Here is a 15,452-nt window from a genome sequence, read left to right as displayed (position 1 = left end):
TTGAAACCAAAATTTATAATTTTTACGAATTTCCAATCTGTAAGGATAAATTTTTAACAAAATAATTAAATTTTCAACGAAATAGTCGAATTTGGAACCAAACGGGATGATTTTTCAGCAAAAGTTGAATTTTCAACAAAATAATTAAATTTTCAACCAAAGTAGATGAATTCTAAACGAAAAATATAATAATTGTTGACTTTTCAATTAGAAAGAATTATCTTTCACCTAAAAAAGAGGACTTTTTTTTATCAAAATGTTAATTTTCAGTCCAAAAGGACAAATTTTCAATGAAACGGTTCAATTTTTTAAAACGAAAGTATGCATTTTTACACCATACAATGAGTTTTCAACAAAAAAGTTCAATTTAAAACCAAACTTTATAATTTTTAAGAATTTTCAATCTATAAGGATAAATTTTCAACAAAACAGCTTAATTTACAATAAAAATATAATCAATTTTCAACAGTATAATTGAATTTTCAACCAAAAGAGATGATTTATTAGCAAAAGTTGAATTTTCAACAAAACAATTACATTTTAAAGCAAAAGAGATGAATTCTAATCCAAAAGTATAATAGTAGACTTTTCAATTAGAAAATTTTTTCTTTCAACCAAAAAATATACTTTTTTACCAAAATATTAATTCTCAGTCCATGAAATTTGATACGAAGTTTGAGCTTCGAGTGTTCGAAACCTGTCACCCTAATAAATTTTATTTTATTTTATTCTTTCACATAATGAATTTTACATTTTCGTCTGTAAAATTATCGGTCGAGGCTCCTTTTATTTACATCCACCAGAGATGTAAAATTCAATAGATTTTTTTTACAGTGAAATTACATAAATTTTCAACCAGATAATTGAATTTTTAAACTAAAAAATATCCAGTTTTAAGCAAGAACGGAATAGTCCAATCTTCATTCGAAAAAAAATGGTTGAATTTTCAATTCAGATATATGAATTTTCAAACATATTTTCTATTTTTAACCCGAAAATATGAATTTCCTACCAAAATAGTTAAATTTTCAAACCATAAAGATGATTCTACGAATAAAATGATAAATCTTCAAACAAAAAAATGAATTTTTAAATAAACATATTAATTTTCTGCCAAAAAAATGCAATTTTTCAATCAAGTACATAAATTTTAACGAAATAGTTGAATTTTCAATCAAAGAAGAGAAATTTTTTAACCACACAGTTGAATTTTTAACTAGAAAAAAAAGTTTCAACAGAAAAAGCAAGTTACATTTTTAGTAAAAAAATAATTAATTTTCATCTTCACTGATGAATGCTTTAACTAAAATAATGATGAATCCTTAACTTTGAAAAAAATATTGTTTAATAAAAAAATAATGATAAACCAAAACTTATTAATTAAGTTTTCAGTTAAGAAAATCAAAGTTGAACCAAAAAAGACAAATTATCTACTAAAAAAATATAATTTTTCAACAAAAAATGGAGCAATTAAATTTTGAGTCAAAAACTAAATATTCAAAAAAAAAAAAAATGTTTTAACTAAAATGATGAAATATTCAACTGGAATATATTTTTATTTTTAGTTAAGGAAAAAATTATTGTCAACAGAAAAAGAAACAAATTAACAATAAGAGTGTTACATTTTCGGTAAAAAAATATTTTTTCATTCAAAGAAAAAACAAGTTTTCAAGAAAATTTGCTCGTTTTTCAACATAAGAAATGAATTTTTAACTAAAATATTGAATCTACATTCAAAGAAAAAAAATTCAACAAAAGAGTTTATTTTTCAACAGTGTAAATTTCTTTCAGATCTAAAAGCTAAATTTTCAACAAAAAAGATGAATTTTTAAATAAGGAGATTATCATCTTCTTTCAAAGGAAAAAAAAAAATTTTCTACCAACATTTCCTACCAAAAAGTTTATATAGACAAATTTGCATCCAAATCTTCAACTAGAAAAGGTTAATTATCCATCCAAAATAGTTTAATTCTCTACTGGAATAATTGAATTTTTAGTTGAAAAATTGATTTCCAACAAAGCAGTTATATTTTTAAAAAAAGATAAATTTTCAATTAAAATGATGAATTTTCCAGTAAAAAAAATTAACTTGTAACAAAATTGATATTGAAGTTAGTTTTTTGTTCTAAACCTTGGTAGAAGAATATATAAATTGCGACGAATTATGACTTAGAATAGGGATTTTTAAAACTCCTTTCTTCTAAATCCCAGTTTTAATTCTTTAAAAAAATTTCCGTTCGATGCGAAAAATTCGCTAAAATAAAAACGATAATTATCTTCACTCATATTCCGTGCAACTTTCGACAAAGCAGAAATTACTTTTCTAAATTGAGCAAAATAATAAAATAATTAAAACTTGATATTTTTTTTGCAACCCTATTGAGTAGGTACAATAGAAACATTGAAAATGAGACTTACATTTTGTCGGACAGTGTCCAGAGCCAAGAGACTGACGAAGCACGTGATCTGGAGTAAAAAGTCAACTAGAAGTGCCATTCCGGCATACAAAGCAAAAGCTTTAACAGCTGGCATATCTGAAAGACTTCCTGTAAAAAATAAATTAAAACAGTTTTTTTAATTTCACTTTCAATCTATATTTTTTTTAACAAAAAAGACAATTTTTCAACAAAATACGTGAATTTTTAACTAAAAAAGATACATTTTCAACCAAAAATGGAATAGTTATATTTTCATTTAAGAAAATTAATTTTCAACGAACAAAATTAATTTCATACTGATATGATAAATCTTTAACCAAAAAGATTAATTTTCTACCAAGGAAGTCAAATTTTCAACTCAAAATAAGGTAATTTTTATATTTTAAACCAAAGGTGAAATAGTACATTTCTTTAGTAAAAAAATTAATTATTAATCGAAAATGACGAATTTTAAACGAAATTGTTCAATTTAAATCTAAAAAATATAAATTAAAAAAAAAATTCTAATGAATTTGCAAGAAAAAAGACGAACTTTAACCCAGTAGACGATTTATCAACTAAAAAGATGAAATATTGAAGAACCAAGATGAATTTGAACGAAAATGATGAGTTTGGTCCACAAAAAACTTAATTTTTAACTAAATAGTTCAAATACTAACAAAAAAGATGCAATTACAATCAAAGAGATTGATTTTCTAGAAAAAAGATGAATCTTTAACAAAATTTATAAATTTTCAACCACGTGGATTGATTTTCTACAAAAATCAACTTTTGATAAAATAAATTAATCTTCAATCCAATCGTTTTTTTTTTCGATTCAATTTTTGGTTTAAAAAAGATAATTTTTAAACAAAAAATCTTATAGACTTGGATATTAATTTCATATTTTAAAAAAACACGAATTTTCAACCAAAAGGATGAATTTTCAATCGCGAACATTATTTTTCTACAAAATACATGAATTTTTAACCAAAATATTGAATTTTTAAATAAAAAGTTCAACTTATAACCAAAAAGATGAATTTTCAGCCAAACAGTTTAAGTTTTTACCAGAAAAAGACGAATTTTCAACCAAAAGGATGAATTTTCAACAACGAAGATTAATTTTCAACAAAAAACATAACTTTGGTCAAAAATACATTAACTTTTAATTTAATATTTTAAATTTCCAACTGAAAAATATAATTTTTAAACTAAAAATGGAATAGAATAAAAACATTAATTTATTACCAAAAAAAAGATGCACTTTCAACCTAAAAGATGAATTTTCAACCACAAACATTAATTTTCTACAAAACATATATACTTTTAATCAAATAGTTAAATTTTCCACTGAAAAATATTAATAATAATTAATAAATTAATCATTTTTATTCAAAAAATGAACTTTCAACGAGGTAGTTGAATTTTCAACAACAACAAATACATTTTTACACAAGAATATTAATGTTTCACCAAAAAGACGCATTTTCAACTATATATATTTGAATTTGTTTAAATGTTTATATTGAATAAAACACAGAATAATTAAAAATTCAGTTAAAACAATGTTTTCAAACAAACAAGACTAATTTTTAACAAAATACTAAATCAATTTGTAATCAAAAACATATATTTTTAATAAAAATGATAAATGGTTCACCCAAGAAAATGAATTTTTAACTACGAACATTAATCTTTACCAAAAAAATTAACCTTGGACAAAACAAATTATTTTTTATCCAAACAATTGAATCTTCAACTACAAAAGATCACTCTTCAACCAAATGCCGAAGTAGCCAAAATGATTAATTTTCTATGAAAAAACGACAAATCATCAAATAAAAAGACGAATTTTTAAAAACAAACATTACTTTTTGACAAAAAAAATAATAATAACTTTTAAGAACGTGTTTTCAACAAAATATTGTAACCAAAAAGATTAATTTTCTATCATAAACACTCATTTTAACATAAAACAAGAATGTTCAGCTAAAAAAGATAAATTTTGAACTAAAAATGGAACTTTAAAATTACATTGCCAAATGTCACTTTGAAACACACAATAGAATAGTGTTTTTTTCTCAATATTTCCATTTTCATATATTTCATACAGTTTTGATATGTTTATATTTTATATTATCTTCTTCCTCAATTTATTCTTCAAAATTGTAAATTTATTGTTAAATTTGGTTTGTTTGTTTGAATTTGCTTTAATATTTATTTATTGTGTTGAAAATTCGTGTTTTTTGGTAGAAAATTACAAAATATGACAAAAAGTTCAACCATTTTTTTTTTTAAATTGAAAAATTTTATGGAAAATTTATACATTTGCTCGAAAGTTAAACTACACCTACTTGGTTAAAAATACAATTTTAGAGACGAAGATTCATCATTTTATTTAAAAATTACTCACTTTGGTAGAAACTTGAACTGTTTTGTTGAAATTGCGTTTTTTTTGTTGTTGTTTGGCATTTTTTTAAACTAAAAAGTGATCTTTTTTAATTGAAAGTTCATTAAAAATACGAGTGAAAATTCAAACAATTTTGTAGAAAAATCAATAATTTGGTTGAAAGTTTCACCATTTGTTCGAAAGCTGAACTAATTTGTGGAAATATACATTTTTAATTGAAGATTCATCATTTTAGTTAGAAATTCATTTTTTTGTTGTTGAAAATTGACCAATTTTCAGTTGAAAATACAAGTGGTTTGTTAAAAATTTCGTCTTTTTTGGTAGAAAATTATTCCTCTTGCTTGAAAATATAACAAAATTTAACAATTTGGTTTCTTTTGTTAGAAAATGCTCTTTTTTTGGCTTTTCGTCTTGAATATTCAACAATTTGATAGAAAATTCTGTTTTGTAGAAAATACGCTTTTTTTAAATTGCAAGTTAATTTTTTCTTTCAATGAAAATTTAATCATTCCATTTTTAGTTAAAAATTGATCTTAAAAGTTAAAAAATTCAACGATTTGGTTAAAAATGTGTGTAATTTGTTGAAAATTCGTCTTATTTTGGAGAAAATTATTTCTTTCACTTGAAAATTAATCGATTTGATTAAAATTTTTTTTTTTTTTCAATAATTCGCCTTTTTCGATAGAAAATAAATTTTTTTAAAAACAATTTATTGGTAGAAAATTAATCTGTTTTAGTAAAGGATTCTAATTTTTTTAAATTCAAATCTTTTTTGTTGAAATATTAAAAGTTATATTTTTTGTTAAAGATTCATTTTTTAAGATTGCAAATTCATCTCCGGGGTGGAAACTTGATCTAATTTCTTTAAAAAATGCAATTTTTTTGTTGATACATAATTTTAGTAGAAAATGTATCGTTTTGATGGAAAATTTAACTGTACTGTTGAAAATTCCTTTTTTGGGTTAAAAATCAATGTTTTAACTGAAAATTTACCTATTTGGTTAAAAATCAACTTTTTTGTTGAAACTTTATATTTTCGGGTTGAAAATTCAAATGTATTGTATATAAAAAATTTTCTTTTTGTCTAGAAAATTGAACTGTTTTGTAGAAAATTCGTTTTTTTTTTTTAAATCAAAATTCAATTAATCCAGCTTTGGTTAAAAGTTAATCTTTTTAGTTTAAAAATCCAACGATTTAGTTGAGAATGTGTGTAATATGTTGAAAATTCGTTTCGTTTTTTTTTTTTTTTTTTTTTTTTTTTTTTTTTTTTTTTTTTTTTGAAAAAATTATCCTCTGACTTGAAAATTAAATTACTTGCTTGAAAATTTATTTATTGGTTCAATTCGTCTTTTTTGATAGAAAATAATATTTTTTTAATTCAAATATATTTTTTTAAATAACAAAATATTATATTTTTTGATGAAAATTCATCTTTTTAAATTGAAAATGCAACTCCTAGGTTGAAACTTGAAATACTTTCTTAAAAATTAATTTTTGTTGTTGTTGAAAATTCATAATTTTGGTAGAACATTCCTCTTTTTTGTTGAAAATTGAACTGATTTGTTGAAAATTCGTTTTTTGTGTGAAAATCTATTTTTAAACTGAAAATCTAACTCTTTGGTTGATAAATTCAGCTATTTGTCTAGAAATTTATGTATTTTATTGAAAATGAATCTGTTTTGTTGGAAATTTAACTCTTTTGTTGAAAATTTATGCATTTTTTTCTAAATTCTTCTTCTCTGGTAGAATATTAATCTTTTTAGTAGAAAAAGCTAATTATTTGGTTCCATATTCATCTATTTTGTAGAAGAACTCGCCTTTTTGACTTAAGATTTTAACATTTTGAATTAAATTTTTTTTCTTTATTGACTGACAATTTTTTCAGGGTGGCCGTTTTAAGCGACGAAATAAATTCCCGGTTTTTTCCCGGCTCACAAATATTCTTCACGGTCAGTGAAATTTAAAAAAAGCAACACTAAACCCAAAAAATTTTCCATTTAAAGTAATGAAAACTGAGCTGCAAATGAAAGCACTGAAAGTAGAACTGTTAAATTTTGAACATTTAAAATTGAAATTTAAAACTTTTTAATTTAAAAATTGTTTATTCAAATGCTCAATAATTTACGCGTATACAATTAAAGGTACTAATATTATTCAATATATAACAAAATGTAGATTTTCGCAGATTTTAAACAACAAAATTATATTCTTTTCAAGAATTGTGAAAGGTTTCAAAAGAATAAAAACATTTTCTTAAGATTTCATAGGACAATTAAAAATAATCTCTTATTTAGAAAAATTATTTTAACAGAATATTTAAAAAAATTTTCAAAGATTTAAACCAAATTTTCAAAAAAGATTTTAGAAGATTTTAAGAAAACTTTCTGAAATTTGCATGATAATTTTTAATCTTTTTAAAACTCTTAAATATCTCTTATAATTACTCAAATTTTTTCTACAAATGTTCACTTGTAAATTATACATCAAAATTAAAAAAATTCCCTTGCAAATTAAGCATTTTTCGAAATTTTAACGATTTCAGGTTTTCTATATCAAACAATTTAGTTAAAGATTCTTTAATTTTATACATTTGGTTTCAATTTACTTGTCTTAAATAAAAATTCCAATATTGCTAAATATTTAATAATTAATCTTTTTTTTAATTAAAAATTTCAATTTGAATGGGTTAAAAATGGAATATTTCAGACTAAAATATGAATGTTGCCGAATTTATTATGAAGATCCCAATTAAAAGTCTGATATCGAAACAGACAATAATTTTTCCGTCGAAAGATGCACCAATAATGCATTTGTCTATTAAATTTGTTTTAAAACATCACAAAATTGATCAAAAAGTTATAAATTTTGCTGAAGTTTTCATGAAGTTCCTAATTTAAAAAGTTTGCATAAAAAAAAAACGAATTTTCCTGCTAAAAAATGCCTGATTAATGTATTTTGTTTTTTAAATTTGTTTACAAAAAAATCATAAAATTAATAAAAAAATTATGAATTTTGCTGAAATTGTCATGAAGTTCCCAACTGAAAAGACGGACATTGAAAAAACGGAATTTTTCTGTCAACAAACGCCCGAATAATAGATTTCTTTAAAAAATCATATGATTAATCAACAAATTATAAATTTTGCTAAAATTATCATAAATTTCCTGATTGAAAAAAATTGACATAGAAAAAAATGAATATTTCTGTCAAAAAATGCCTGATTACTGCATTTGTACATTAAATTTGTTTATAATATAAACAATAATCAGAACAGAAATTTCTTTGTATAATATTGTTTTGATTCCAATTTCTCGCAACATAACTTGAAAAAATGTGTATTTATGGAAAATCGTAAGAAAAATTTTTTTAACAAATAATTTGTTTATAACAAATTTTTTTGTATATCGTCTAATATCTGAATATCTTTAACTAATGCAATTTTAAGCAACTTAAACAATTTCAACCATTTTTCTGTTATTGACGATCATCGGGAACGTCAAATAGAAAAAAATGCAATTTTTAAAGATTCTCTACTTCTAAATATTTGGTTTCAATTTACTTGTCTTAAATAAAAATTCAAATATTGTTAAATATTCAATAATTAATCTTTTTTTTTTTAATAAAAAATTAAAAATTTAAGCTTAAAAATAAAAATGTTGAAAGGAAAATTTGTAAAGTAAGAAAATTTTGAATTACGCATTTTAAGCTAGATAGTAGGCCCCTAAATAAATTTAAGTCAAAAATAAGGTCGGCCCCACACTATAAAATATAAAGTTTATTAAATGAAAATTTAATTTACCAAGGAAGAAGCAGCAACTTTCCGAGACACTGGTGAGCAACATGCTGGGTCCCACCTGGCCGAGGGTACGACCAATGTGTTCAGGAATCGACTCGTTTGGTCTTCTTCCTTCCCGCTGGCTTGTTTGCACGAGGATGAAAATATTGTCGACACCGACTGCCAACACCAGGAAGGGAATTACCTCGATGATGATCAAGGTCGCAGGCACTCCAATGAAACCAAAAAGTCCAACTGAGCAAATCACTGAAGCCAGGACGATTATCACTCCACCCAATCCAAGCGTGATTTTAGAATCGTACTGAAATTTTTATAAAGAAAAAAACAAAACAAACATTATTTCAAGATTTTGGGACAAATTTTAATTAAATACAAAAATCTGCGACTTAAATTTATTAATTTATTCATCATTTTCAACGACTTAGTCTCATGATAATAATTTAAGAAACAAAGTTTTAAATTGTCTGAATTTTAACGCTTTAGGTTTGAATAGATTAACTGTTAATGTTTTAAATTAGAAATAATCTATAATTTTAAAAGTCTTTAAATTAATCAAACTTTAAAGGTATACAGTATTAAAAAAACGAAATAATTTTTATACGGTGAAAAAAACAATTATTTAAGAAAAACTAGAAATCGCATTTTTTAGTTAAAAAAATTTATACAATTAATTTCAATGTCACTTGATACTACATAATATGTAATATTAATTAATAATATTTATCATATCTATTTTTATCATTTAAATTTAAAATTATAGTTTTTAATGTGAGTTTGAAACTTTAATTTTCTACCCAAAAATACGAATTTTTAACAAAACAGTTGAATTTTTGAAAAAAAAACATGTCTTTTTAACAAAATTGTTGAATTTTCAACCTAAAAATATAAATTTTCAGCATAAATAGCTGAATTTTGAAACAAAAAAGATTGAACTTGAACCAACGAAAGTTGCATTTTGAACCACAAGGTTGAATTTTAAAGCCAAGAAGACGAATTTTTTTAGAGGACACTTGAATTGTCAATTCAAAAGCACAACGTTTTCCATTCAAAAAAACGAATATTCAACAAAACAGTAAAATTTTCGATAAAAAGATGGGTTTTTAACAAAATGATACAATTTTTAACTGAAATTATGAATCTTTATCAAAAAGATTAAATTTTTAACAAAGGAATTCAACTTTAAACCAAGTAGTTAATTTTTCAATAAAAAAAATTAATTTTCAACTAAAAATATAATAGCCGATATTTTAACTAAAAAAATATTTTAATTTTAAATAAAGAAACAGTTTAAATCAATTAAAAATAGTCGATTTTTCAAACAGGTAGTTAAAATCTCATTGAATCCTCAACAAGACAGATTAAATTTTAACCAAACAAGTTGCACTTTTAACAGAAAAAAAATAAAATAAAAATCAAGAGAAAATTTCAAGAGAGAAAAAATGTCAAATTGTTGAAATTTCATTCTAAAAAAGCGAATTCTCCACAAAACAGTTCAATTTTCTAATCAAAAACATGAATTTTCAACCAAAAAGTTAATTTTATACCAAAATAATAGAATTTTTAAGCCAAAAAAAATTGTAACCAAAAAGTACCTCAACTTTCAAACAAGAATTTACAACAAAATATATAAAATTTCAACTAAATAGTTGAATTTTCATCTAAAGAAAATCAATTTTTTTTTTTACCAAAAATGGAATAGTTAAATTATCAGTTCAAAATTAATCTTCAATATTAAGAAAAATCAAAATAATTGAGTTTTCAAAGAAGCATATGAATTTTCTAGTAAAAATTTGAATTATTAACCAAGATTAATTTAAAACCAAAAATGGAATTTTTTTACTAAAACAAAAAAAAATAATTTCCAACAAAATACATGAAGTTTCCACCAAAAATATAATAGTCAAATTTTCAGTTGAAAAAATATTTTTCCACATAAAAAACTATGAACAAAATAATTCAGTTTAAATAATGTATATGAATTTTCAACTAAATTGTTGAATTTTTAACCCAGATGATTAATTTTGAACCAAAAATGGAATAAATACAGTAGTTACATTTCTAGCAAAAAAATAAAAAAATAAATAATTTTCAACTTAATTTAATAAAATAAAATAAATACAGATTAATTTTCTACTGAGAACGAACAGTTTTCAACAAAATGCATCAATTTTCAACCAATAGTTGAATTTTCTACTTGAAGTAAATTTTTAACCCAAAATGGAATGGTTAAATGTTCCACCAAATAAATGACTTATTTTCAGCCCGCAAAATCGTTTTTTGTGGAAATGAATATTTTAAAACTGAACATTTAATTATTATATTTTTGATTGAAATTTTTTTCAGTAAGAACTTCAAATATTTGGATGAAAATTCATGTTTTTTTTTATGTTCATCCTTTTTGGTTGAAAATTGATTATTCCGGTAAGATATCGTATATTTCAATGAAAATTCATCTCTTTTTGGCAGAAATTTCATCTTTTTTGGTTAAAAATGCAATTGCTTTGTTGTAAATTGATCTGTTTTAGCTGAGGTTTCAAGTATTTTGATTATAAATAGTTTTTTGTTGGTTAAATCCAACTGTTTTTTTTAATTTAAATTAAAATATTTATTGCTGAAATATCAACTATTCCATTTTTCGTTGAAAATTCATATTTTTAGGTTAAAAATTTGACTCCTGGATTGAAAGTTGAAATAGTTCCTTGAAAAATTAGTTTTTTAATTTTTTTTCGTAAAAATACAACTGTTTAGTTAAAAAATTATCTGCTGAATTGAGAATGCAAGTATTTGTTGATTATTTGCTTTCGTTGCCTGAATCCTACTGTTTTTTTTTAATTTTAAATTTAAATATTTATTTGCTGAAGTATCAACTATTAAATTTGTCGTTAAAAAATCATTTTTTTATTAAAAAATAATGTTTTTTACATTAATTTCAACTTTTTTTGTTAAAACTTCAACTGATTGGTTATAAATTAACCTTTTTCTTGAAAATGTATATTATCCACTTAAAAATTTAGCAATTTGATATAAAATCCAAGTATTTGGTACTAAATTATTCTGTTTTACAGAAAATTTGTTTCTTTAACTTAAAATGAATTATAAAAAATGAACCACTTCATTTTTTGTTAAAATCGTATCTTTTTTAGTTTAAAAATTCAACTATTTAGAGAAAATGTATGTATTTGATTCAAAAATTCGCCTTTTCTGTTAGGAAATTAATGCTCTTGGTTGAAAATTCAAATATTTTGTTAAAAATGTATGTATTTTGTTGAAAATTAATCTTTTCATTCGAAAATTTATATTTTTGGTTAAAAACTTTAATATTTGGTTAAAAATCCAACTATTTCGTTTAAAATTAAACTTTTTTGTTGAAAGTTCATCCGTTTGGCTTAAAAATTCAACATTTGGGATGAATTTTTTGTTTTGTTGACTAAAAAATCTTTTTTTATCGAAAATTGATCTTTTTTATTCAAAAATTCATCTCCTTTGGTAGAAAGTTAATATTTTTTTTATAAAAAATGCATCTGTTTAGTTCCCAATTAACTTGTTTTGGTGGAGAATATAATCGGTTTTAACCATTCTTTTGGAAATTCGTCATTTTTTGCAGAATATTAATTTTCTTAGCCGAAAATTCATTTTTTTTTTTTTGAAAATGCAACTATTTCGTTTAAAATTAAACTTTTTTTTTGTAGAAATCTCAGCCGTTTGGCTTTCAAATTCAACAATTTGAAGTAAATATTTTTTTAATAACCAAAAAAACTTTTTTCATTGAAAATTCATCTTTTTAATTAAAAAATTCATCCCAATTGGTAGAAAGTTCATCTTTTTTTAAATAAAAAAATGCATCTGTTTAGTTCCCAATTGATCTGTTTTGGTGGATGATATAACTTGATTTAACAATTCTTTTGGAAATTCGTCCTTTTTGGTAGAAAATTAATCTTCTTAGTTAAATTTTGATTTTTGGTTGTTGAAAATTTAACTATTTAGTTTAAAATTAATCTCTTTTTTGAAAGCTCCTTCATTTGGCTATAAAATTCATCATTTTGAATTAAATTTTTTTTTACTGACTGAAAAAAAATTGATCTTGATTGAAAATCGTTCTTTTGGATTTGAAAATTCATCACTTTTGTAGGATGGCCATTTTTTTCAAAGAAAAAAGTTCCCGGTCGGCAAACATTTTTCACGGTCAATGAAATTTACAAAATCGGAAATTGAAGTTTAAAATTGGTTTCATTCAACAATTTTGTATTAAAATGCTCAACAATTTGCACGTATAATATGTAAGCTACGAACATTTTTCAACTGCACAGTTTAAAAATAAATGCAGTTAAACTACCAAATTACAAATGTTGAACTTTTATCAATTATCAAAAATTGAAAATCCCCTATTTAAATCCGAAATTTTAATTCTTTCCCAAAAATTCCCTGTTTAAATCCAGAATTTTAATTCTTTTCGAAAATTTTCCATTTCAAGAATTAGAACTTTTTGAAAAAATTTCCTGTTCCAATTCATAATTTAATTTTTCCAACTCAGAATATGTTAAAAATTGAAAATTCCTTCTTCAAATAGGGAATTTTAATACTTTTCGAAAATTTCCCGATTGAACTTAGAATCAGAATTCACTCTAATAAAAAATTCCCTGTTTCAGCTCGGAATTTATTTAAATTTTAACATTTCCTGTTCCAAGAAGAATTATAATTCTTTCGGATAAATGTCAGTTTCAATTAAGAATTGGTTAAAATTTGCAAATCTTCTGTTTTAACTCAGAATTCTTTGGAAAAATTTCCTTTTCCAATTCAGAATTTCGTTTCTTTTCGAAAATTATCAGTGCTAGATCGGAATTTTTTTAAATTTGAAACTCCCGATTATTATTATATTAAATTATTTTAATTTTAAATAGTTGAAAAATCCTTAAAATGCTTCGAAATTGTATTTCAAGATCTTGAAACATCTACATGTTGTTTCGAATTGTTTCAAATTCAAAAATATTATTAAAAGTTTTTTATATCTTCTAAATATCTTTTAAAATTATTCGAATCTCAAATAATACAAAAAAAAAATCATTTTCAATTTTCTTAGCAAACTTAAAAAATGTTATTATTAAAAAGCTTCTAAATTTCATGTTCGAAATCTGCCAAAATCGATTTTTTCTAAGAATAATAGGTGTTGAATTGTTAATTATACATCAAAATTTGAAAGGTTGACTTGCAAATTAAATTTTTTTAAATAGAGCAATTAAAATTGTAATTTTCAAAATTTAGCTTTTTTTATCCGTTTTGAGTATTTTATTTATAATTACTGATTTCAAATGTAGTCAGATATTTCTAAATATTAATTGTTATTTTTTTTTACTTAAAAAGTTTTAAATTTCTTGGTTTAGGAATGGAATATTTTAGACTGAAATTTAATAAAAACCTTTAATTATAAATATATTATTTAAAAGTTATTTAAAAATTAAAAATAGTTTATACAGTTTCAATAAGGCGTTTACGTTTGCTTAAGACATTCCAATTGAAACTGTAAACTGATGCCGAATCGTTTTGTACAATCAATTATTATTTATTTTTAACATTTTAGATTGCAATTCAAATTTAAAAAATCATAATTTAATTCATATTCACAGTTGATCAACTAAAAAGGTTTTTGATAAAAAATCTTCAATTTTAAACGTTTCTAATTTTTTAATGTTTAGGTCTTTAAAACTGCATGTTGAAATTCTTTTAATTCAAATACGCATTCTAAACTAAATGATATCATAATTTTAAAAAATCACAATTTGTAAAACTCCCGGTCAAGAAATAAATTCACGGTCATTTTCTAGTTTTTGGTAGAAAGTTCATTTTTTTTTAAATAAAAAATGTAACTCTCTCGTTGGAAATGAATCCGTTTTGATTTACGATTCAATAATTCTGTTGGAAACTCTTCCTTTTCGGTTTAATTCAACTCTTTTTGAATTAAACATAAAAATCTTTTCATGGTTAAGTCGCAAAGTAAAGCAATATTCTATTTTTATTTCAAATACTAGCAAAATAGTTTCATGACTCAAAAAAAAAAAAGTTATCAAATCGTATCAATAGTGTCTAGTTATTTACCAAAAGTCGACTGCAGTTTCGAATTTGACCGAGAGAGACTGCAATGTAGGCAAACATGATGAGATATGAGACGAGAATCGTGAGAACATCGGACTGAGATTCTCGATTCAATTCGTCCTCGATCGAACGCTCGGAAGTGAAGGCGACGTCCATATAAGCCGGTTTCTTTGTCGCTGTCCAATTTTTCATAAATTCAACATACTTCTCTTCCCACTCCATCGCTGGCTGAAGTTTAGTTTTGTTGTGGTAATTGTTGACGAGGAAGGTCAGGATGATAGCGGTTGCCTTCTCATAAGGTGGATCGTGAAGATTCTCACCGCGTTTCAAAAATCCACCAACGGCAATCGCTGGTTCCACAGGTCCGCCATACGGAGCTAGGCAATCCGGCAGGTAGGGATTCCTGAGCAAAATAAAATTGCAACTTTAGATTCGAAGAAATTATTTCATTTTTTCTTCGAAAGAAAATAGATAAACCTAAAATATTTCAACTCATTTTAAATCTTTTCAAAGATCTTGAAATTATAAAAAATATATTCTAAATTCTTTAAAATTCTTCTAAATCCTTCTCCAATTATCAAAGTCAATTGTAGACTCTTGAGAATCATTTTAAATACAAAAATGTTTTAAAATTTTGGAAATACTTTTAAATATTAAAAAATAATATTATGAAATACCTTGGTTAAATCCAATCATTTTTTATCTTTAATAAAAATCTTTTTTCTTAAACTTTCAAATC

At 23.2% G+C, this 15,452-nt stretch overlaps 1 protein-coding gene across 1 annotated transcript in view; it reads right to left on the bottom strand.

Moving 5' to 3' along the window:
* The window catches only part of LOC117175268 (NPC intracellular cholesterol transporter 1), a 91,937-nt gene that overhangs the window by 23,770 nt on the left and 52,715 nt on the right, over positions 1-15,452 (bottom strand). The window contains exons 9-11 of the mRNA XM_033364976.1: positions 14,717-15,116; positions 8,630-8,927; positions 2,419-2,546 (exon numbers count right to left, since the gene is read on the bottom strand). Coding sequence (XP_033220867.1) covers positions 2,419-2,546; positions 8,630-8,927; positions 14,717-15,116 — 826 coding nt within the window. The remainder of the gene's footprint in view (positions 1-2,418; positions 2,547-8,629; positions 8,928-14,716; positions 15,117-15,452) is intronic.

Source organism: Belonocnema kinseyi, chromosome 6 (assembly GCF_010883055.1).
Source record: "Belonocnema kinseyi isolate 2016_QV_RU_SX_M_011 chromosome 6, B_treatae_v1, whole genome shotgun sequence".
Classification (NCBI taxonomy): Eukaryota; Metazoa; Arthropoda; class Insecta; order Hymenoptera; family Cynipidae; genus Belonocnema; species Belonocnema kinseyi.
The sequence above is the reverse complement of the archived record's forward strand: the minus strand, read 5'-3'. Positions and strand labels throughout refer to the sequence as shown.